Genomic DNA, 22,884 nt, shown 5'->3' with positions numbered 1-22,884 from the left:
TCTTGTACACTCATCTATAAGGGCAATGTCCCTTGGAAGTCAAGTTCACAGGAGCAAACATCTGATTGGCCTACATCATGTGATAAAGCCAAGCTACCCGAGTTACAGGACACTGCATTATGACAGCCTTGGACTTAGGCGTCTGCTCAAGTGTGGTTCTTATGGCCATGGCTGAAGAAGCAAGTGGGGAGAACTACATGATCCATTAAGGCTGTCCTTCACAGGGGTGACGGGCAGAACTCCAGGACCAGAAGACACCATCCCAGAACTGGTAGGCCAAATGCAGTAATGACTATGAAACCATGTAACAAACATTTAGATGATTTCTGAGGAGATTGAATTTTATAAAATTCATTAATAAGTGTCATTTCTTTTAATGGAAACAACCTTAAAGGTATGCATTCTTAGACCCATTTTAAAGATGAGGAAACTGATACTCAGAGAAGGTAAGGATTACCTCGAGGTCCCATAGCTGGGAAACAGCAGAACCAGACTTAATGTCAGGTCTTCTGACTCCAAGTCCAGTGTTCTTTCTTCTTGGCAAAGGATCCAACAATCGAATGGGAGAGAGGACTGCACAGAAGTCACTCTTAAGCTTTATCTAGAGCTCAGGACTTCAGTCATAAGTGAAAAAAATGAAACTCAAACTGTTTTTAGCACAATGAGAATTTATTGGCTTATGTAACAGAAAAGCTCAGGTGAATTTGGACCCATAAAATGGAGTGTTGCTCTTCTTTGTTGTTCCTGGCAGCATATTTGGGCTTCCCAGTTGTGAGTCAGGCTCCCCCTGTAAGGAGACAAGATGGCTGCCAGCAGTCCTCATGGCTTCGGATGTAGAGAGTCCCTCAACACAGCAGTCTAAGAAATACAGAAATTGGTTCTTCTTGGACTTAATTAGGTCCTGGCTTATTTCTCAATCAACCAATCATACTGGCTGGGTGGATTTGAGGATGTTCTAGGCCTAGCCGGGGTCACAAGTTCACCATTGGATGCAGGAATGATGCCAAGTCCCCCAAACCCATGGGACCTGAGAGTGGGGGAGGGGCAGCTCCTCAGACAAAACAATGAGGCGCTGTTATCAGAATAAGAAGTAATGGCTGCCCAACAGGCAAAATCAACAGCTATTCCTCTTGGGTTGAGAAAAGTAAAGGGCATCTGAGCCCGAGTTAACCCCAGGGGCACAAGGAAAACAGTACCCTAGCACCTGGATGTGGACATAGTAGGCGATGAAGAGCTGGTGCCTCTGGGGCATGAAATACATAAAGGAATGTGAGAGAAAAGATGCTGGGGCCATACTGGGAAACACCCTTAATGCCATGGTGCTTTTTTTTCTCAGGCCACGAGAACTTCTGAAGGTTTTTTGATCCGGGGTATGCCATGGTCAAAATCTGGAGGAGGAAAACAACCTTGAAAATTTTCAAGTGTTATGCGAAAGTGAAAACATTTTCTTTTGTGGGCCAGGAGTGGCCTCCTTGCCTGTGAAGGTTTTCCTGTAAGATCTGTAATCACTTTATCTGGAAGGCCCTGAGACAAGAAAACTGTGAGCACGTCATGGAGAAAGAACAGCAGCAAGGTATCTGAGTCTGATTAGATACACCAACCCCCTTTCAGGGCCTCCAACTATGTAGTCCCACCCCAAACGAAGTTGAAGGTCTGAACTCAGTGACACTGGAGTTTCTCAGACTCACATTCATGGGATTGTTGAACAGGTCTGGGTGCGGCCCCCAGGGTGTGTGAACTGAGGAGTACTTTATGCCGTCCGATACCATATCATGATTAAGCATGATTTATTGCCATTTTTTAAAGTGCAACTGTTTTCAGGGTCCTTCATGAGAATCCCAGGGTAAAATGTCTCAACACTAATGCACCACTGGGATGGGCCAAATCATCAAGTAACGGCTTGAATCAGCTGGGGTTGGAAAAGTATTGTCAGACGGCTCCGAATGACACAATTCCTCCCAGTTCTCATGAGATCCAGTCGTGGCTTCTTCCGGTCCAGAATACAGAACAAATGCTGGAATTTTAAAAATAAGCTATGCTTGCTGAGTTCAGGCATCAAGGTGAACTCATTCCAGGATTGGCCCAATTAGAGCAGTGTTTGCTCATTTAATATTGCAATTAACATTTCAGATCTTCTGCTTGTTCTCTGAAGTGACTTTCCTAAGAGGTACACTACTAAAATCTCAATAAATACATACTTAACATAAAGTATGAGGACCCTCAAATACAGACAAGTGGCAGACAGAGTTCATATTAAGAAGTCATTTGAGGGTCAGGGAATGGTACTTACCCTGCTTCCCTGATATGAAGAATATCTGTGTGACTCTGCTGTGACCTGTATACTTTGCCCCAGGACAAAGTCCTGGCACTGTGGATTTAACTAGGACCTGTGCCCATTCCTTAACCAACCAATCTCTGTGGCTGGGTGGATCTGATGATCTCATAGACCAGAACAGCACCACTGGTTCACCACTGGATCAAGGGTTGACGCCCGGCCATCCAAACCCATGGAAACTAAACCCACAGGCCCCAAATTAAAACTGAGGTGCTGTTGCCAGAAGAAGGGGTACTGGATGCCAAAGAGCAAAACCTGACAAATACTCCCTCAGGGCAAGGGAAATAAGGGGCATTCGAGGACTGGACCTTCTAACACCTTCTCAACTGGGGACAGTGTGGGAGTTGAGGGTAAGCTGTGGTATCAGTTTGCTGGGTTTTGGTGTCTGCTCTGTTACTTACTAGGTAAGTGACTCTGAACAAGTTACCTGGTCTAATACTTGGCTTCCTCCTCTACAGAAGAGGCTAGCAACAGGACCTATTTCACAGGGTTGATGTGAGGATTAATAAAATAATGCATGTGAAAGCAGCTAGTACAATGGAACTGCTCCATAAATGAGACTTACTTCGACACTGTCATCTTGACATGAAACAGCTCTATGCCCCTCACTACAGGAGACCTGGGTGAGTCCCATTCTGCCTTAGAGGAAGTCCCACGAGTACTCACCGTTGTCTGCCTTGACTTCTCTTGCTGTCTCCTCTAGCTCTGATTTTTTCAAATCTCATTAAGTTCAAGAGGGGGTTAAAATGCCAAGAAGATTCTCTATTTTTAAGCATTCGCAGATCACGCTAGAAACACTGGCTCTCCCACAAAAAGACACATGCTCATGGGATTTCCCTGGCAATCCCATAAGAGCCTGAAGGTCTGTCATCGGCAGCTGGATCAGGGTGGGGAGAGGGACTGTTTTCAAATTGTTAAATTTTTAAAAATGTGCGCATCACATATTTCCAGCCAACAAAACATGGCTAGGTCTTCCACAGGGGCTGCCTCTTTGCAGTGTCTTTAAGGATGCTGGGACCCACCAAAAACTGCAGCTGGAGTCCATGGGGCTGCCCAGACAACCAGGAGTGTCTGTAGAGAGCTCCAGAAACGGGGAAACTATTCACCCAAATCAGAGAGCAAAGAGCTCCTAGAAGAAAAGAAAGTTTTTAATCAAAACATATCCTGCTCTTATGCTGGCCAGTAGGGAACCAAAGCTGAGTGTGTGCAGGAGACTGCTTGCCAGAGCCCTTTTTGAAGGGCTCGCTGCTGAAAAGGATATAATGAGGTTGTTGATGTCGGTTTTGAAGAGGCTTAGGTGGGGGATGGAAGAACCAAGTAAAAAGCAGAAGGATAAACTTCCACGCAGTTAAAAAAGGCTTACACATTTACTTAAGACCATGTATGTATACCTATTAAATTTAAAAAATTTAAAAAATTAAGAGCATATGGGCTCTAGAAGCAGACAGACCTATGCTAAAATTTAAGTTTCACCACTTCCTAGCTTGTATGACCTCCCTGATCCTGTTTCCTCATCTAAAAAATGGGAGTAATTATAGTACCTCATTCATGAGTTTTGAGGATTCAGTGAGTTAATGCATTTATAATAGTGTCTCGTGCCTAGTAAGACTGTAATCCATGTTAGCTGATATTGTTGGTCATCAGGAGAAAACAGAAGCCTAGAGGTCAACGTGTGGAGTGGGTGAGGGTGAACAGTGAAGTGTACAGTTTTCCAGGAAGCTCCTATCTCATGTCCAATCACATACAACTCACCTCCATCTCTCTCTCCCCTTCATGCCTCAGTCCTTGCTGTCCTTGAACCCGGGACACTTCTCCAATGGTCTAGGTGCCAAACTCCTCTCCACCTTTTGAGATCCCTCTCCAACGTCACTTCTTTGAAGCTTTCTCTGGTACCTGCCTCCCAAATAGAAAGGCCCTTCTTTCTTGGAGCCCGAGACTACCTGCCACACAGCATGTAGACATACCACATGGCACATGTGGCTTCTCATACACTTGCCTGTCATGGAGGCCAACTGTGAGTTCCCAGAGGACAGAGATCGCGTCTTATAAGTCCTGGTTGTAGGAGCTCCTGGTACATAGAGATGGTCAAGAAGTGTTTGCTGGATAGAAGCACAAAAATGGAGGGTGACTTCTCTGAAAAAATGAGGCCAGCTGTTCTCCACTCTAAGGAAAAAGAGAAAGGAAATGGACATAAGCTGCATCATGGGAAACTTCAGTTAGACACAAAGAATTCCCTTAGTGAGAGAGAGTATTAGACGCCAGACCAAATTCCCACGGGATAGTGTGGAATTTCCTGGAAGGGTCTTCAAAAACGAATACTTTTTATTTTGGGGGTGATTCTGATGTGGCTTTGCTTGAAGGCAGGACCTGAGCCTGGTATGAAGTTCACAGAACTACCCATAAGCAATTCAGATGACAGTGAAGGGTCTTTGGCTCTCGGTCAGCTGGTTATTCAGATGGCTTCTTGTACCGAGCGCTGGGGAGCGGGGTGGGAAAGAATGTGGCTGTGTGTGCCTGGATGGAGGGTGGGATGTCCCCCTCCAATGAGCCAAAATCCCAGGACGTGAATGAATGGAGAAGCTTGCCAGAGGTCACAAAGTCACCTTGTGTTCAAGAACCCAAGTCTAATGACACCCAATTTCTTTCTTTCAACAAGAACTGTAGAGTCCAACAGGAAGGAGGAACTACAGGGCAAAGCAGCGCTCTTCTGCTTTCAGTCACTCTGTCAGCCCACCCAGCGACTATTGGACACGTGCTGGGCCAGGCCCTGTGCTGGGGGCTGGGCAGACATGGGTGAACAGAACCTGGTCTCTGTCCTTATGGAGCTGTGAATTAAGAAGACACCAAACATTTTATGATGAAAAATGAATTGATGATAGACATATGAAGGGGCAAAATGGTGTGAGAGGAGAAAAGGTAGGAAAAAACGGGCAACCCTTTACTGCCATTACTTCATTGCATTTAACATAGGTGAGGCAAGCTGCTTTACCGAGAAAGGTTCAGAAAAGGCAGAAAAGGTTCATTAAAAAAAAATCTTTCCAGTAACTTATCAGAAAAACTGCAAAGAGGACATAGAGCCATAGTGTCAAAACAAAAAGTTTCAATTTGATGGTGGGCCCAAGACTTGGAGGGTATGATGTGATTTTTGTACCAAAAGCCCCAGATGAATTCAAGTCTTGATTAATTTGGTGGTTGGCCTTGTGAAGACTTATTGGCTACCTGGGTTTTAGCAAAGAGGCTGGGGCCCATTTCATGGGGTAAGTTACAGGAGATGAGATGCACAGTGCGACGGGTGTTGCTAAGTGCAGTGGGCCGTGGTTTCTGATCATTTAAATTAAAACCTTCCTGCTTTGGTCCCCACTGTCTGATGATGCATGGGCATGCAGGTTGCCACTGTGAAGGATGTAGCCCTGGTTGGAACGTCCCTCCCTGAAGATGGTTATTTGCATCCTCCCACGTGGGAGCCTCACACACCTACCACCACCAAGCACTCACTGCATTGGTTAGAGACTCCCTTGGCTGCCATGCTGTTGGAACTCTGGCATTTCTGCCTAACCCAGCTTAGTTGATTAGTTGCAGCTTAGTTTAGTGTTATTAAAAGCAGGGCAAGCCAATAACTTTGACACATTTGGGTAGGAGAGATGTGTGGTATCTGAGCAGAGACTGAAAGATCTAAGAAGGAATTAAAGCCCTGATTTAATTCCCGAGACAGCAAACATGTTTGGGGTCTAAGAAAATCTTTCGTTTACCTAATTTCAAGTGTCAATCATGGCCATTTCTTTTTTTTTTTCTTCAAAGAATGTCTTTTTTTTTTTTTTAAAGATTTTATTTATTTATTCAACAGAGATAGAGACAGCCAGCGAGAGAGGGAACACTAGCAGGGGGAGTGGGAGAGGAAGAAGCAGGCTCATAGCAGAGGAGCCTGATGTGAGGCTCGATCCCACAATGCCGGGATCACGCCCTGAGCCGAAGGCAGATGCTTAACCGCTGTGCCACCCAGGCGCCCCAAGGCCATTTCTAACCAAGGTGCTCTTTTAACCAATCACACAGCCAGAGCTAACGAGTAAAGAACACCAAACCAACCACAAGGCGTGATGCAATTTGAGCTCTCCTGAGTGGTTACTAAAATCAAAATGAAAATGAAATCTTTTCTGTTAAAAAGACACAAAAGGTGAAGTGATTGCCAAGTCTGTTGGCAAGGCCAAGGACAAAGATAACACACAAATACATACCATATATCTCATGGTCCCAAGATGGACACTGGATACTGCTGTGTGCCATTCAGGTCTCCCCTAGGTGCTGGGTGACCTCATGCATGTAGGAGGCTTCCGATGCTTGGAGAATTTTCCAGGGCAGGCGTAAGCTCAGTGATGGCACAAGAGCTGTAAGCCTGTGCTGTTCACAGGGGGAAGCCAGTGCGTTCTTAAGTGACAAATGAGCACAGTGTGAGGGGCTCACACATCACCCACACTCAAGTGGGCACCCCCTCAAAACCAGGCACTAGGGGAGCCCCACTCTCCTCCTCCTCTGCCAGAGTCTTCCCCTTCCCTCTCCTTCGGAGCCCTCTGCTCACCATAAAAGCTGGGAGTCAGTTATAAACCCGGGTCCCAGGCTGCAACTCTGAATATGTCTGGAAGGGACATGATGAATGAGAAGACTCAGTAGGAGAAGCTGGCCTGGGACATGTTACAAATTCTAAACAAATGATGTACAAACCTGTGGGAGACACCCAGCTGTGTGGTGGGACTGTCTGTGTTGTGGCTGTTTGACTACCCCACGTGGTGTTAATGAACTTCCACAAAAGAGTGGATTTGAAAATCAAATGCAGGAAGAATAAAAACAATTGTCTTCCAGGAGATAAATTCAGAAACTTAATAGAATTAAGTGGGGGATTGGATGGCATGCTTCGTAGCTCCTCACGTTCACCAGCATTAGACCGTTCCTAAAGGAAAGCAGAACTCCCCACAGCAGGTCAAAAATCAGCACCGCAGTTGTTACCAGCAGCCTCGGGAGCCCAGACCTGGGACCTGTGAGCATGTCTTCATACTCTTGTTTGAAGAAATATGAAAATAGGCATCATGTCAAAACTTCATCAGAAACTCAAGAAACAAACGTGCCACCAAATGGAAAAGTCATTTAATTCCAAAATCATACTTACACTCGTTTCATAAGGATTGTCACATAAACCAAGCAAATGAAAGAAAGCCAAGTTTCAGAGGCCACTCAACAGAAACTGGATTTTTCTTATAGAATCGCTTAGTGACGCAGAAGCATATTTTAAAAAAACAGCCTCAACATGGCAAGACTATTTTACTAAGAACAGGGGAAAGGTTCTATTCTAGTCACAAATTACTTTTTAATTACAGAATTGGATTCTACACACCAGTCAATATTCAATACTGAAGTTTAAAACAGTGCATAATTTATGGTTTAAAAAATTAAAGTGCCATTTTTAAGTACTTTATTGATAATATATCACACAGCACTTTACAGTATACTCAAAGGTAGCCTAAATTAGGAGATAAACATGCAAATATTTTCTTCTCCAAAATATGGACAAAATGTCTTTTAGAGTGCTTGTGACCACTAGCCTAGTATTACCTACTAAAGGTTTATGAGTTTGATCTGTTTTCCAACACAACTTTTAAGAAGTTAATAAGGAATACAGCGGTAGATAGTAATCATTTGATAAATACGAAGTTTTAAAATGGCACTTAATTAACATCTTTGATCATTTTGACAGTCAATCAACAGCCTCTCGTTTCTCTTATTCTCAAATTCTTAATCTTAGAGCCTGCAAAGTCTCAGCAATGCCAGCTTCTGTGGGTCTCCATATAAGCATCTGTATCTTTACAGATGTAGACGTGTGCTTTACACACACACACACACACACAAACACACGCTAACACACAGACACTTTAGAGTCATCAGATGAACCTCTTTCCACAGGTACCAGCATGGTCCTGGCACCTGAGTACCCAAGGTAGTTGCTAGTAGGTGTCTGTTGGGACATCTTTGTAGAAATGGTGCGTGTAGAATGTCTTAGCCCCCTAGGACCGCTCCAAGAAATCTGACATTTTGATTATCGATACTCTGGTTCTGATTATACTCAAAAGAATTTTCATATAATAGTAACTGCTATTTTTATAGGGGTCTAGGACTGTACCAAGCCTTCACTTGCTACAGCATTCCACCTTGAAAGACATTTCCATCTTGTAGAGTCCCGTAAAAACTTCTGTAGAAATATCAGTTGTGATCTTTTTCTGTGGTCAATTTTTCCCTCTTAAGAACTATATTTATCCTTCTTAAAAAAAATCCCAAGTTCTTCGGTGTGGTTCACCTTTCTCTTTCTCTCCACTCCTCACGCTACCTGACATCCAATACCTTTTCACCCCAGAATACAATGCTTCCATCAGAAGACCACATTTCAGCAAGGGCTGGGGGCTCTGAATGACATCTGGATTCTCTATATGGTCTCTCCCTCTGCTTTGGGAAGTTCTTTAGTTAGACAAGTACTGTAGGCAGCAAAAGGAAGAAAGCTAATTATTACTTGTTGGAGTCTTGTCTCAGGCATGCTGTAGGATTGTGCAAGGTTCATTGCTCTGCTGTTGTCACTTTGATGCTACAATTACAGAGAAGTGGTTCAGCACCCAGCCGATCAGCATGGCTGCCAAACACATCTGAACATGAGATAAATTTTTTAAACACCAGCTAAGGGTGTGTGAGAGGACACCAGGACACCCAGTTGACTTAAAAGACATGTGGGGCAGGGTTGTCTAGGTAATGGATTACTGTCAAGTTTGCCAGAGATGACAGATAACTCTGGAAATAGAATACCTAGGACATTCCTTTTAAAGTCAGGTAGCTATCTGGTTTCTTCAAGGCTGGCTACCTACTGCAGTAATATGGTGGCTCATAAAACATTCTGTACTAGGGCGAACTGTGACCGCCATGGTGGGCACTGTTGTACTTGGGACTCCTGTGTCTATACAACTGTCGGTTCAGACTTGCTTTTGGGAACAGAAGCCAGAGGATGAAAGGTGCCAATAAAGAGTCATGAATAGAGGATCAAGTTACCTTTAGCTGATTATTTCTGTCTCCCTACCCTTTAACCATGGATGCTTTTGCAGTCTCTGCAGTCAAGACAAAACTTCTGGGGTGACTGGGCTTGCTGTTGTCAGAAGACATAGTTTGTATAAGGACTTCCCTCTGAGCTACAGGCACGGCAGACGCAACCATAGAGTCCTGGAAATGCCTGAAATGGTCTTGTCACTAGCATGGCTCTGTCCCGCTAACGCAAATTGGCCAATGCTTGAATGCTTACCTTCTTTCTCTTTGCCCCTCTGTCCAAAAAGCACTCAGCAAAAGGGGATGAACTAGAATTACGTTGAAAAAGACAGTTTGGTCTGACAGAGGTAAACACATATTGGCTGTAGAAATATTAAAACACTAAGCGAGAAACTGGCTCCAATTAGAGGATACTAAGGAAGGCTGTGCTATACAGGGTCCATCTCTATACGTCGATTTTTGAAAACAGAAGAGAATATCATCAGTCTTGAGCAGGGGATTTGGGGGCAGGGATTTGAAACTAGTTATCTTTCACAGCATGGAATTCTGTAGCTATGGAATTCTTGGAGTACCCGAAGGAGGAGTGAGACGGATCATAATGCCCACGTAAAGATTCAGGCTCTGTGTGCATGATCGCAGGGCCTTACTAAAGAAACGGAGGTTCCTGGGAAAATCTCAGGGATCTTGGTCCATAGTCCTCCATTCTGATACCTTGTTCACTCTCCTAATCTGCCCTAAAGTTCCCTATTCAAGCAGAATTAGGGGGTGGGGGGCAGAGACGGTAGAGGGTAAAACCTACTTCTAGTGGTCAAATTCCTTCCCCGTTTGTTGGCTCATATTCTTACTGGTATCTCCAGTTCTGGAGCAAACGAGGAGGAGGTGAGCCTGGCAGGGGAAAGGAAGCAGAGCAGCCATCTGTCACAGGCCCAGCATGGCCACAGGGAAGCTGGGAAGGGGTCTACCTAAACATTCACGTTGGCAGCAGTTCCATTCCCCTCTGGCTTCAAATCAGGGCCAAGTGAAGAAGGAGGGACAGGCTTCCAAGTGGTCAAGCTGGGGCCAAGTATCAATAGCTATGCTTCAGTGAGGAGCTCCCAAAATCAGGGCCTGGGACTTCTGCTCCTCCGCGTTAGCTCTAGTTAAGGTTCCATTGAGGCAGGTGACAATTTAAAACAGCAAATGTGTTTAAAAAAAAAACCCACTATGTGGCATTACTGCCATTTAGAAAGCACAGTGGCACAGAGTATGCCTGTCCTCTCAAGCTCCACTGAACAGGTTCCCAAGCTGTTCCAAGTCTACAGGGAGTAAGTCTCGCCAGTTGGTTTGTTCTCCTTTGTCCTGGGTTTTCAGTGATAGCTTTCCTGAGTCCTATCTTGGTCTTACCCAGTCTTAATTCTCGTTCCCGGAATTGGTAGTGGTAGTGTCTCACTTGCTGCTGGTTGAGCTCTTGCATAACAGCTGTGTAATCCTTGAGCTGATGAACTGAATCATAACGACAAACTCCTTTAAATTTAAAATCATCTGTAAAGCTGTAACAACAGCACAGCCTGCATCCCTCTTTGGAGTTTTTCTTTTATTCTGGGGTTACAGGAAATTTGAGATGAACAAGAAGGGAAATATTGAGGGAAAGGGAAAGCAGCAGCATACTTGAGGACCCAAGATCCTAAGCAGCCAGTTTCTCCTAGAACTTAGATACACACACACAACATTTACAAAATAGCTCGGCCTCATGTGTATAGCCTTGGAAGATGTGCAGAGGAGTGAGATATAAGGAACATGCGACTACCCCGTCGCCTTCTATCCTGACATCTTGGGGTGCCAAGAAATACACCTGAGAAGAAAAATGAAAAAAAAAAAAAATCGAACTCCTGGCCCCACCTATGTGAATCCTGAGCTTCATCTTACTACTGAGCAAGAGTTCTTTGAAAAATTCATTGCCTGAAAATGCTCTTTCTCTGTCCAAATTCAAAGCCCAAGAAAAGTTCAAAAACACATGTGGATAAAGAAGACAGAATACCACCAGTGTGTCACACCCACCAACGAGAGCCAGCAGAGAGTGCGTAGAAACGTGTCCTCCTTCCTCAAGGCCAGAGAGGGGACGACCTTGACTCTCTTCAACCTTGCCTCCTCTCTCTCCCTCTTACACACACCTACTCAACAATCAAAGCTTAAATGTGTGGAGCAACTAGCTTAAAGATTATCAAATATAAAACTTTGCCATATAATATTTCAAATCACTCTATTTACAAGTTCATCTCTTCAAAAAAAAAAAAGTAAAAGATACAGTAATTCAACACAATTCAAGTTTTTCTTTTCTTCTTTCAACTTCCCTAAAGAGGAATTCCAGAAGCAGGAAACACTCTGGAGAGACACTGCCAACCTGAGGGTCTCCTGAGGAGCTTAAGAGTCCATCATCAGTTTGGGGTCTGTCTGCCCAGAGTCACTCTTGCAAAGACATTTGAATGTGGAAGATACTGGGAACTCTGTTTCTTTGAAGGCCAAGTGAATGTGAAACATCCAGGTCCAACTTCCCCACCTCTGGCTATCTTCCACAAGACCCGGCTCCTTCAGGACCAGGAAATTTTCTTTCTCAGAAGGTACCCATTCCACCTTCCATGCCCCAACCTTTTGGTGTTCTCCTGAATCAAATGGCTTACAATATTAGTCTTGTGTCTCAAAAGCCTGAGAACAATTCCCTTTTTCTGAGTGGCAGTGAACATATACGTCCTTTAAAACTACAGGCTACAGGGTTAGCCTGGAAATCATCCTTGAAAGCCGCCAGGGCGCCAGTGCTCAGCAGCCCAGGGCACTGCCAATGGGGCTGGTCAGTGAGGGGCTAGTGGCAGTCAAGGGCAGGGGAAGGGACACAGAATGGGAGACAATGAAGGAACAATCAAAGGGAGGATGTCGCCCATGGGGAGGCAGCATACTGCCCCCTAGAAAGCAAACACTAGTTGCATGGAAGAACAGAAGTATTAAGCCAGTATGTAATTTAATCCTAAGAGGTTACTAAAGTTTGCTCCAAATATATCCTGATGCTGCTGAAATTCACCAGAAAGGGAAAAGTTCCCAGCTGCTCTTCTGTCTGCCCGAAGCAGACCACTCTAATTCCTTGACCTTCTGCTACAGGTTGTCGGAAAATCATTCAAAAGATGACCCAAAAAGAGGGGGGAGAAAAAATATGTCATGCAAAAACAGTGGGTTTTTTTTTTTTGGTTTGGTTTCAGAGTAGGTTGGGTTGCCGTGGTTACGAGGTGATGGCAGCGCTGGGTGGCAGAGAAGTTCCTAGCTTGGGAGGGGGAACATGGGGTGTGTGTGTGTGTTCCCTTGCTCGAGAGGACTGAGCTGAATTCTGCTGATGGTTGGCCAAGGCTGCTTGGAGATGGTGAGAGATTGCATCTTATGTAAACAGTACAGTAACCCCTCTCTCTCCTGCACGCAAACAGACAGACCCAGCTGCCTGTAGCACTGTGGGTCTCAAGCATTTAGAGGTGGGGGAGAGTGTCTACTGTAAACAGAAGCAATGGGCCCAGCCTGGGCCTCAGAGCCAATGCCCAGCACTGTTAGATTTAGCTACACTGCACACTCTTGAGGACTACTTATATCTTTCTTACTTCCTTTTTTGGAAGGTTGGGGGTTTGGATGACTGTTGAAACAAAATGAATGCTCCCTACTTAGGGCGCTAAATGAGAGGAATGGCTTTGCAAGCCTTTCTCTCAGTTATCAAAAAATGGCCTCCACTGCTGATTTACTTCTGTTCCTTGCAGTATCACCACATGCCAGCTGACATGATCATGGGGATGGGTGACACCAGAGTTCACAGAAGCATTTGTGTTGACAGGTGGTAACAGAGTCAGTCACCCTGCATTTCTCAGTGGCAGAGAGAAACGGCCTACAACACTGGAATCAGCAGTCGTCATGGATACCATGGAAAGCTCAGCAGGTCTGCTGGGGCCCACGGTTAGAGGAACTCCACGTAGTTCTCGGGTATGAGGCCAGTCTTTCCGTTCAGAGTCCCCTCCAACCAGCCAGGCTCTTGAGATGGATGAACTGTACAGGAAGAGGGGAGAGAGAGTGAGAAGAGGAGATGTTACAGATAGGGCAGGTGGTGGACTTTGTGTGTGTGTGTGTGTGGGCATGAGAACAAATGAGTTATATCGCTTGTTATATTATACATTTCTAGGACTTGTTTAAACCAGGGGTTCTTAACTTTTTGTGGGACATAAGTTTTTCAATTAGGGTTACTCCGAATGTTCTTTATAACACAAAAGGAAACGTTCAAAGTTTTGCATAGAATTTTAGGAGTTTCCTAGACTTTCTGAAATTGCTGGTTTAAACCAGAAAGAGGTGACAGATTCTTACTTTTTAGGTTAGAAGTAAGTTACAGTGCTCCATAAATTTATCTAACCATTCATCCATCTATCCATCCATCCATGGCACCCATCTACCTACCCAGGACTGCCTATGTACCGAGTGTAGTGCCCATGGAGGGAGGCTAAGAACTAGTCTTTAAAGATATGTGGCATACATTTTACTAATCTACTTATACATTTCACTTCCCTTTAAGTTCTTACCCTTTGCTTCTAACCTATCTGCAAATCCCCCCCCTTTTTTTGCATTCTATAGCCTCTGAACAGTACCCCCTCTATTTCACCTATACCCTTTCTTAGTTTTCTTTGCTGTTCTCTAGAATCTTCCTCCCTCCTACATACAAGACTGAAAGCTGTCTTCTTCCTCTCTCTCCTGCAACTTTCAAAATCTCTGTTTATTTTTCAATATCCAAAAAAGATATTTTTCAATACCCAAAAAGGATTCTGTGCTATCACAATCCATCTTCGTGGAAATTACAGTGATATTGTAAAGATTATATAAAATCCAGCTGAGTCTGCTAAATTCAGTAGCAGGAAGAAAGAGCGACAGAATCATGGGACCTGGAAATGAGGGGGAGTTATTCATGCTTGTGAACTGGGAATATACAAATCACTCTTAATGGGAAAGGCAGCATATTTGCTCTTAATGTATTAGGAAAACTCCAATTTTCTGAGGTTGTTTGGAAAGAATGAATTTTCCCTTAGTCCCTACCTAGGCCAATTAAGTGACTTCCTGAGCGTGTGTGAGAAAAGATTTTCTGCCCCCATTGCTACTATATAACTCTAGTTTCAGTTTGTAGGGAAAGAAGCAAGAACAGAAACAAAAGGAAGCAATGGGAGAGTGGCAAAAGGACACACATCAAGGCTTATAGAAGATCAACGCCAATGTAATCTTGAATGCTTCTTCAGGAAAAGACAAGGTGAAACATCTATTGTTGGCCTCCAAAATGCTTGCATAATTTTGTATCACTAGGCTTCAGGAATAAACCAAAAATAGTAAGGGTACTTTGGATTCATGACGCCTACACAAAGAGGAGTCTGGAAGAGAAGTAACATGGAGAACACAGCAACAACTTAAAAGCAACCTGGCATCTCCAATGATGAAACTCTTTCAACCCATCCCTAAGACACTTGCACCCAAACACCACTGCCTTCTGCCCATCCATCCAGCTGACAACATTAAGATCACTTGAATTTCTGCATCTCTAAAGTGGTTATAATAAAACTCTCACTCCATCAGTGGGTTCCTGTGAAGTTCCAGGGGCCAATATGGAGAAAGCACTCAGCAGAGAGCCAGGACACAGTTGGGCTAGTCAGGAGGGGGACTCTCCTAGCAAGGGCCTGGTCTCAATACCCACCCAAGCTTTGGGGAACCTCAAATGTTCAGAACCAAAACAAACAAACAAACTCGCTCCCCCAAATAAAAGGCCTAGAAAGAATAACCAACCAACTAAAAACAAAAACAAGAAAAGACCCCTCCTACTTTACAGCAGAGCCCTTAGTTGAATTGTTACTCCACCAGATACATGGACTTCCTCACTTTCAGACATTCTCCCTTCCTGGCCAGCTGTTCAAACACAGCTCAGGTGCTGAGGTGGTAATGTCTACAAACATTAAAAATGGAATTTGCAGAGTAAGGGAAGAGTGAGAGGGGATAAAGGAGGCCCTCCACATTTACAAACAAGAGCCATGTCACAGGAGATTGCAGGTGACAATGTAGCCCTCAGGTTAGACTGTAGACTCACAGGGGTCTTCAATCCGGGTTCATTAAGGCCTGGTAGCAGGCCATCCATATCATCTGGATGCTTATTAAAACTGCAGAGTCCCGGACCCTGAGGCATCTCTAGGAGTGAGGCCCACGGATCTCTATTTTTAACTCATTCAAAGAAAGGTAAGGGTTTTGACTTTCCTGTGCCCAAATGCCTCTGTAATGAGGGTGGTGATAAGAAAAAGCAACTTCTCATTCACTGATGGAGGAGGGAGGCAACATCAGATGTCCTCCCTGCTTCTGTTGTCTTCTGTTTCCTGTCCTCCCACATCATGGCTCAGCTGTAGCTCTATTTCCTTCATAAATACCGGCATGGAATCCGGTCTACCTGTTCCCTCTTTTCTCCAAACTCCTGGAATTCTCATGGTACATTCTGCACATTGTTCATGGGTCCTATTAATACTGTTCAAATATGTAAAGTTTTGCTCCTCCTGCCCTTTTTAAGGACATTTCAGTCTGCACTGTCTCACCCAATGACTCCCCTCTGCCTGGTGAATTATGACGGAAGCTAACACTTAGATAGTGACTGGGAAGCAGCCAATGGGCTCAGAGCTTTACACATCTATCACTTTATTTGATCTTAGAGATCCTAGCTTGTACTTTACTATCTGTACTTTACAGATGAGAAAATTCAGGCTCAGAAAGGTAATTTATTTTGTGTGGGATCACAATGGTAGAACTAGAATTTGAACCCAGCTTGTTTGACTCCAGAGACCAAGCCTAAGTGGTGGGCTTTCTGATAAATGCTTTGCCTGCCTCATCTCCTTTCATCTTCGGAATGACTCTGGAGTTGATTCTGCTGTTATCCTCATTTTATAGTTGAGAAACTGAGGTTCAGAGAGGTTAAGCATCTTGCCCAATACTACACAGCTGGCGGGTGATGGAGGTGGATCTGAACCCAGGACATCTGACCCCAGAGCCTGTGTTCTAATGACTACTGCTTTTGCTGAGCCCAATGCTTTGGACATCATCGATGCTCATAAGTACTTGCTAAGCTGAACTGAGCCAGTGTCCAACTTTCTGAATTGCACCAATGTCCAATGTGCTATATAAACACACAGAGTGTTTCCATGAGTTGCCCAGGCAGCTCTCCAGCCCAACAAGCATCTAATATAAGCTGCTGCTGACATGGATGTGCTTCCTGCCAACTACTTTCTCTTAGCTCCAGCCATACATACTCCATACACCCTTGTATACACAACTCATGCTCTCTCCTTCCCTTCTCTCGCTGTGGACGAGGAGCAAGCATGTGACTACGGTCTCTAATGGCTTACTGTTCCAAAGGGAAGAAGCACTGGCTGGAAGAGGCACAGACCCTCATGGAGCTGAATACATTTACTCATTTAACAAGCATTTATTAAGTACCTACCCTGTGCCAGACACTGTGCTAGGGGACCTTGCACACAGTACAGAGCAAGCAGAAAGATTCTGCTTTCAGATGGCGGCAATATATTAATAAATAAGCACATAATTTTAGGGAGTGATGAGGGAAGAGACAGAGACTGCGACAGGGATGTGGGTATGGGGAGGAGCTCAAAAAGCTAAAACCTAAAGGATCTAAAGGAGCTAGCCAGGCAGTGGATACTGCACGTGCAAAGGCCCTAAGGTGGTGAAAAGCTTGGTGTGATTTCAGAACACTGGTCTGCAAATTTTTCTCAAAGAGCCAGGTCATAAATGTGTGTCTCTACTCAATTGTGCCATTGTAGCTCCACAGATTATATGGAGACAAAGAGGCATGGGAGGTTACGTTCCAATAAAACTTTATTTACAAAAACAGGCAGCGGGCTGGATTTGACAGGTCATAGTTTGCTGACCCTCACTGAGAACATAGAGAAGGCCTGTGAGGCTGCAGTGAATCAAGTGCGGAAGGGAAGGCCGGGGGCAGAAGCTAGACTGTGGAGGCACTCACCAATAATTCTAGGAGGAATAGGAGGCCAGGAGTATGCGAAGCAGAATAACATGATGTGCTTCTCAAACATCACTCTGGCTGCTGCATAGGGAATGGCTTGTGGGAACAAGAGTGGACATGACAACTATGTAGGCAGCTGGTGGAAACACCTGGGTGAAAGACAGAGGTGGCTTGGGTTTGGGTTTGGATTTGGCAGTAGAGACGGCTGGGGAATCCAAAGACTCCACAGAGGACCTCCCCCCATAGCCCCACTGGTGGAGTAGCTTGGTGGCCCCCTGGAAGGATGTTCTCTATCTGCAAAGGAAACCCGGGGCAGCCCTGTCTTGCACTCATGCTGTACCCCATATCCTGGGAATGAATGGATCCACCCCACCTCAAATCTTGATGGAAGTATCCCAAGAACCCAATTTTAGTGAATACCATGTGAATTTTCCAGGTATCACTAATCACATTGCTATAAAATGACTAATGTTCCTGGGAACACAAGTTATTTCTCTTTCCAGTTACTATCTGAGGTGCTCCTGGTGAAATGGGCTATTTCCTAGTACACTGGCAAAGGCTGACAGTGGAGTTATTTCCGAGTATTGCACATCCATTCCCCCCTGCACAAAGTCCAAAAGGTGACTGAGCAGCCATCCCAGATTCACAGCACAGGCCCCTGGAATCCAAAGGCTTGGAGGGATTAATCATTATGAAATAACAGAGTTTCCCCTCAAGGTTCCCCTCCTTCTTCTTCCTCCTTATACATTCTTCTTGATCCTGAAAAAGACAGCACACAGGAACTCTCTAAGCCTGTCATTAAGAAACTTTCTTCCTATTGGTCTGATGATTTAATCTGACGGCTACACAGCATCCAACTTAAACAGCTCTTACCTGATGTCTCCAGAAAGAAACTAGCAAGACACAGAACAAGGAAAATGATCTCCTTGCCTAAAGTGCTAACAGCTTTTTCTTCCCTAACGCCTGATTTCTCCAATGGAGGTGCAGGGAGGGGGAAAATGGGGTATATGTAGCATTTTCTAAGAATTACCACAAAAAAGTATATTCATGGGGCACCTGGATGGCTCAGTCAATTCAGCATCCGACCTTTGGTTTCAGCTCAGGTTGTGATCTCAGGGTCGGTCGTGGGATCAAGTCTGGTGTCGGGCTCCTCGCTCAGTGGGGAGTCTGCTTGGGATTCTCTCTCTCTGCCTCTGCCCCTCCCCCCGCTTGTGTGCTCTCTCTCTAAAATAAATAAATAAATCTTTAAAAAGTGGATTCACATTTTGTCACCTCCTTCTTTGACTGCAGTTCAGTCGACACTGAGAGGTGTTTTTTTGGGGGTTTCATTTTGCCTTCTGCTCTTCAGGGAATCTGAAAAGGCATTCCTCGTTAAAAACAAACTAGTGTCAGTGACCTGTGCCATGACTCCCAGAGACCACAGGAAGGCGCGGATAAGGCCTCTGACTCATTAAGCCAAACCTCTTTCTTGCTCTCCTTTATCATTATAGGATTTATGATGATGACCAAGTTGTGTGGTGCGCACAGCCCCAGGACCTGCTAGGCAGAGCACCCCGTGGGGAAGGAAAGGGCTTGGCAGTGAAAACTCACCTAGGTTTCTTTTCCTTTCTCTTTGGTTAGCTACTTAAGCTACTTCAAAAAGGAGACTTAAAAAGGTGGGAAGGCGACATGAAGCAACCCTTCTGTATAACAGTTTGGCAGCTCCTTCAACTGTTTACTGACTTACTGTGTGATCCAGTAGTCCCCCCACCCTCACCCAGGTCTATCACCAAGAGAACTGAAAACGCAGGTCCTCACAAAAATCTGTACATGCGTGTTTACTGCCGCATTGCTCCTAACAGCCAAAAAGTGGAAATAATCAAAATGCCATTTTAACTGACAAGCAGATGAATAAAATGTGGTATATCCACACAAGGGAAGATTACCCAGCAATACAAAGGAAAGAAGTCCTGATGTACGCTCCAACAGGGATGAACCTTGAAAATACTATGCTAGGTGGAAGCAGCCAGTCACAAAGACCACATACTGTGTAATTCCATTTATATGAAATACCCAGGGCAGGCAAATTGATAATGACAGAAAGTAGATGAGTGGTTCCCTGGGCTGAATGGAGCAGGACTGGGGGTAAATAGAGTATGGCTGCTAAAGGCTACAGGGTTTCTTTGGGGGTAATGAAGATATTCTGAAATTAGATAGTAGTGATGGTTGCCCAACTCTGAATATACTAAAAACCATGGATTGTACATTTTAAATGGGCAAATTGTATGGTATGTGGGTATCTCAATAAAATTGTTTGAAAAAAAAAAAGGGAAGAGGGCTGCACTGAAAAAAAGGAGTCACAAACAAGATACACACATAATACACATACCTTTTGCGAGTTTAGACCAAGTTTGCCCCTAAGATCAGGGGTCCTCTGTGCGGTCACAGTGAATAGCTGATAGGAACATGACAGTCCCTTGCCCCCAGGAGCAGTGAATTGCAGTTCAGAGGACAGACTTTAAATGCTGGATTCACCTGTAAATGTGGGAATGTCTCAAATCCTGCTCATCTCTAGGCAGAAGGCCCGTCTCTGCTGGCAGAGCAGGACACAGAAGGCCTGCATGCAGCCCACGCGGGTTTGTCTGCTGAGAACACTGAGCCATGTTATGGCTGGGCTGGGATTCCATCACATGGGCCTATTCGGGCACAGCACACTTGTCAGTGACATGGCTCTGGACAGCCTTCAGTGGACCCACATCCCCGCAGCTCTGCAGGGCTGAATGCTCTAGCTGCTGACAGGAGAGGCAGATGGGCTCACTGGCTGTGCACTTGGGTATAAAAAGCACCCAAATGAAAGTTAATGGAGCAAAGGTTTAGGGACAGTGCTTTTGGGGTTTAGAGAACCATAAAAGAGGACGTGCGCCCAGCAGGCCACATACAGTTATGGGCTTGCCCTTGCCCCTGCTGGCTGAGAAGGTCTAAGTGTGACCTAGGAATCCCCCAGGTGCTCTGTGACCTGTCCCTCATTCTGTCTCCCCATGCCTAATTATTACCTCTGCAACGTTGAATGCAGGGGCTGGGCACACAGGGGGCTGCCCCTTTGCATGGGGATGCACTCAAGGCTGTCCCCAGAAGTCCATCTCTGCTCTGGCTTAGAGGCTGCTACAGATAGCCGGGACTCAGAGAGTCAAGGTGCAGTACCTACTGTCCAGCCAAGAGCCAGGCCTGTGTTACAGGAGGGACAAATATAAAAGGGTCACCGTGAACTACCAGAACATCAGGCTCTGAGAGGGGCATAATGATGGCAATTATCATCATAATAATAATAACACTGAATGCTTAATGTGTTGAGTACTATCTTAAATACATAATGTGCACCAATGCAATTCTCCCTCACAACCCTCTTATCTTTATGTGACAGAGGACAGAACTGAGGCACAGAGAGGTTGTCACTGCTGGAGTTCACAAAGAAGCAGGTGGTCAAGCCAGGACTTGTGCTTTGGTGGCCTGAATCTAGAGCTCAGGCACTCAAGGTGGGGGCCTTGGCTGCCCTGTATTTCTGGCTCTCAAGCAGGTGGCAGGAGGTGTGACCTAGGCCAAAGTGGGGCATTCAGCCCTGAAGGGGAGCACTTGGGCAACATGCACTCAGCCCTGCTCAGGAACTTTGCCACCACCCCACCAGATGTCAAGAAGGCAGTCCCAGAAAACGTCCGCTTCCTGAAGTCAGACAGCTGCTTTGGGTTTCTCCTGTGGGCAAAACAAAGGACCCTTTCACCCAAGGATCCGGAAAGATTAACCCCAAAGGAGAACTTCATCTGGCAAAAATCTCAGCTACTACAGAGACTTTGGCTTTTTCCCAGAATCCTGATTTTTCTCTCAGGTAAATGATAAGTTATGACAAATTATGACATCAATACTCACTTTAAAAAATACTACCTTTTCCTTTTGTTACAGAGGAAAACAAACAAAAAACAACAAGAAAAGGTACATCAAGTAAGACTGGTTCCCAGTCCTACAGTGCAGGTGCCCCGAATCCATTTTCCCACAGGCTACTCCAGCAGGACAGCTGGAAGTATTTGGGGAGATGGCACTGAGGGAGTCTACTCGACACTCCCAACCATCAGCGGGAGGACAAGCAGGCCTGCAGGGAGGCGCACTGACTCCGAGCTTGCCCTGTGCCCCATTAGCCTGGAAATACGCCTCCCCTACTATGGAGAGTGAATGCCACTGAACCTAAGAGGAAGAGAGGCACAGAACGTGTGCCCCAGTCTCCACACAGAGCTGACCACTTGTAGGATCCCTGTTCTCTGCTCTGCTGTCTCCTATCCTCTGTCCAGCCCCCAGCCCCTCAAAGCCACTGCCAAGTGCTGGGCGGAGCTCTGTCCAGGTACACAATCACCTTTCACGTCCAATACTGCTCCATGAGGCCGCGTCTGTCAAAATGCAGACTTCAGTACACTGTCCACTCTTGACGGTGCCTCCAGAAATCCTGCTGCTACTCTCTTATTTTGGGGAAAGACCCCACCACACACACACACACACACACACACACACACACACTTCCTTTCAGTCTTACCCATTCAAGTGAGACTGTATTTTTTTTGGGGGGGTAGGAAATTTGAAAACTGCAGTTATGTATTTGCTCCCCCACCCCTCCCATAGCTCTGCAAGGGGATGAGAAACTCACCATTGTCGACACACACACACTTCTTTTCAGTCTTACCCATTCAAGTGAGACTGTATTTTTTTTTTTGGGGGGGTAGGAAATTTGAAAACTGCAGTTATGTATTTGTTCCCCCACCCCTTCCATAGCTCTGCAAGGGGATGAGAAACTCACCATTGTCGAAGACCGTGCCCGCTGTGAACGAGAGTTCTGAGTCATGTTCAGCTTTGCAGGCATATAAGGCTTTCGCCTTCCGGAACGGTGTGCTGTGTGAAAACAGGAGTTTATTTAGCAGTATTTTTAAACCTTCTGAAAGCCCCAGATATTTAATCTCTCCTCTTCCCCTTCCCTGCAAGCCACCTCGTTGTCTCTTGCGGCAACAGCCTGACAAGGTAGCCAGATGGCAAAACATGAGGTGGAAAAGTTGCAAAGGTCACCAGAGAAAAAGAGAATTATTCAGAGAAAAGCCATAAGCCCCGAGAAACCACACTTCTTGTGGGGTCACCTTGTGCCATGTGAAACTCTGCTTAGAAGTTACGACACCTGAACAGTGGGAGCACAGGCTGGGACCCATTTTTGGAGCAGGAGTAGTTTGGGAAAAGGGGGGGGGGCAGGAAAGAGCTTCCCTATTTGCTCTGGAGAACACTCCCAACAGACGTTATTGAAAACTGGCAATGCTCAGTGAGTCAAAAAGGAGAAATTCTAACAAAGCCATGTTTCGGCTCTAGGCCATGGGCTGACATTCTCTCTTCCAGATGTTACTTATTTCTCATTGGGCTGGTGGAGCAGGAT

At 45.3% G+C, this 22,884-nt stretch overlaps 1 protein-coding gene across 27 annotated transcripts in view; it reads right to left on the bottom strand.

The window, feature by feature from the left end:
• Nucleotides 1–648: 648 nt before the first annotated feature.
• Nucleotides 649–22,884, bottom strand: part of ARHGAP26 (Rho GTPase activating protein 26) — a 463,548-nt gene continuing 441,312 nt past the window's right edge. For 6 of the 27 annotated variants that reach the window (XM_019795170.2, XM_034656197.1, XM_019795201.2 and 3 more), the window contains 2 exons: nucleotides 22,267–22,358; nucleotides 649–4,498 (listed from right to left, as the gene is read on the bottom strand). In XM_019795170.2, coding sequence (XP_019650729.1) covers nucleotides 4,335–4,498; nucleotides 22,267–22,358 — 256 coding nt within the window. In that variant the 3' untranslated portion in view covers nucleotides 649–4,334. The other 21 variants (XM_019795176.2, XM_034656196.1, XM_002912534.4 and 18 more) reach the window with 13 other exon arrangements.

The sequence above is a fragment of the Ailuropoda melanoleuca genome, chromosome 3 (assembly GCF_002007445.2).
Source record: "Ailuropoda melanoleuca isolate Jingjing chromosome 3, ASM200744v2, whole genome shotgun sequence".
Classification (NCBI taxonomy): Eukaryota; Metazoa; Chordata; class Mammalia; order Carnivora; family Ursidae; genus Ailuropoda; species Ailuropoda melanoleuca.
Note: the sequence above shows the minus strand (reverse complement) of the source record. Positions and strands in the feature narration are given on the sequence as shown.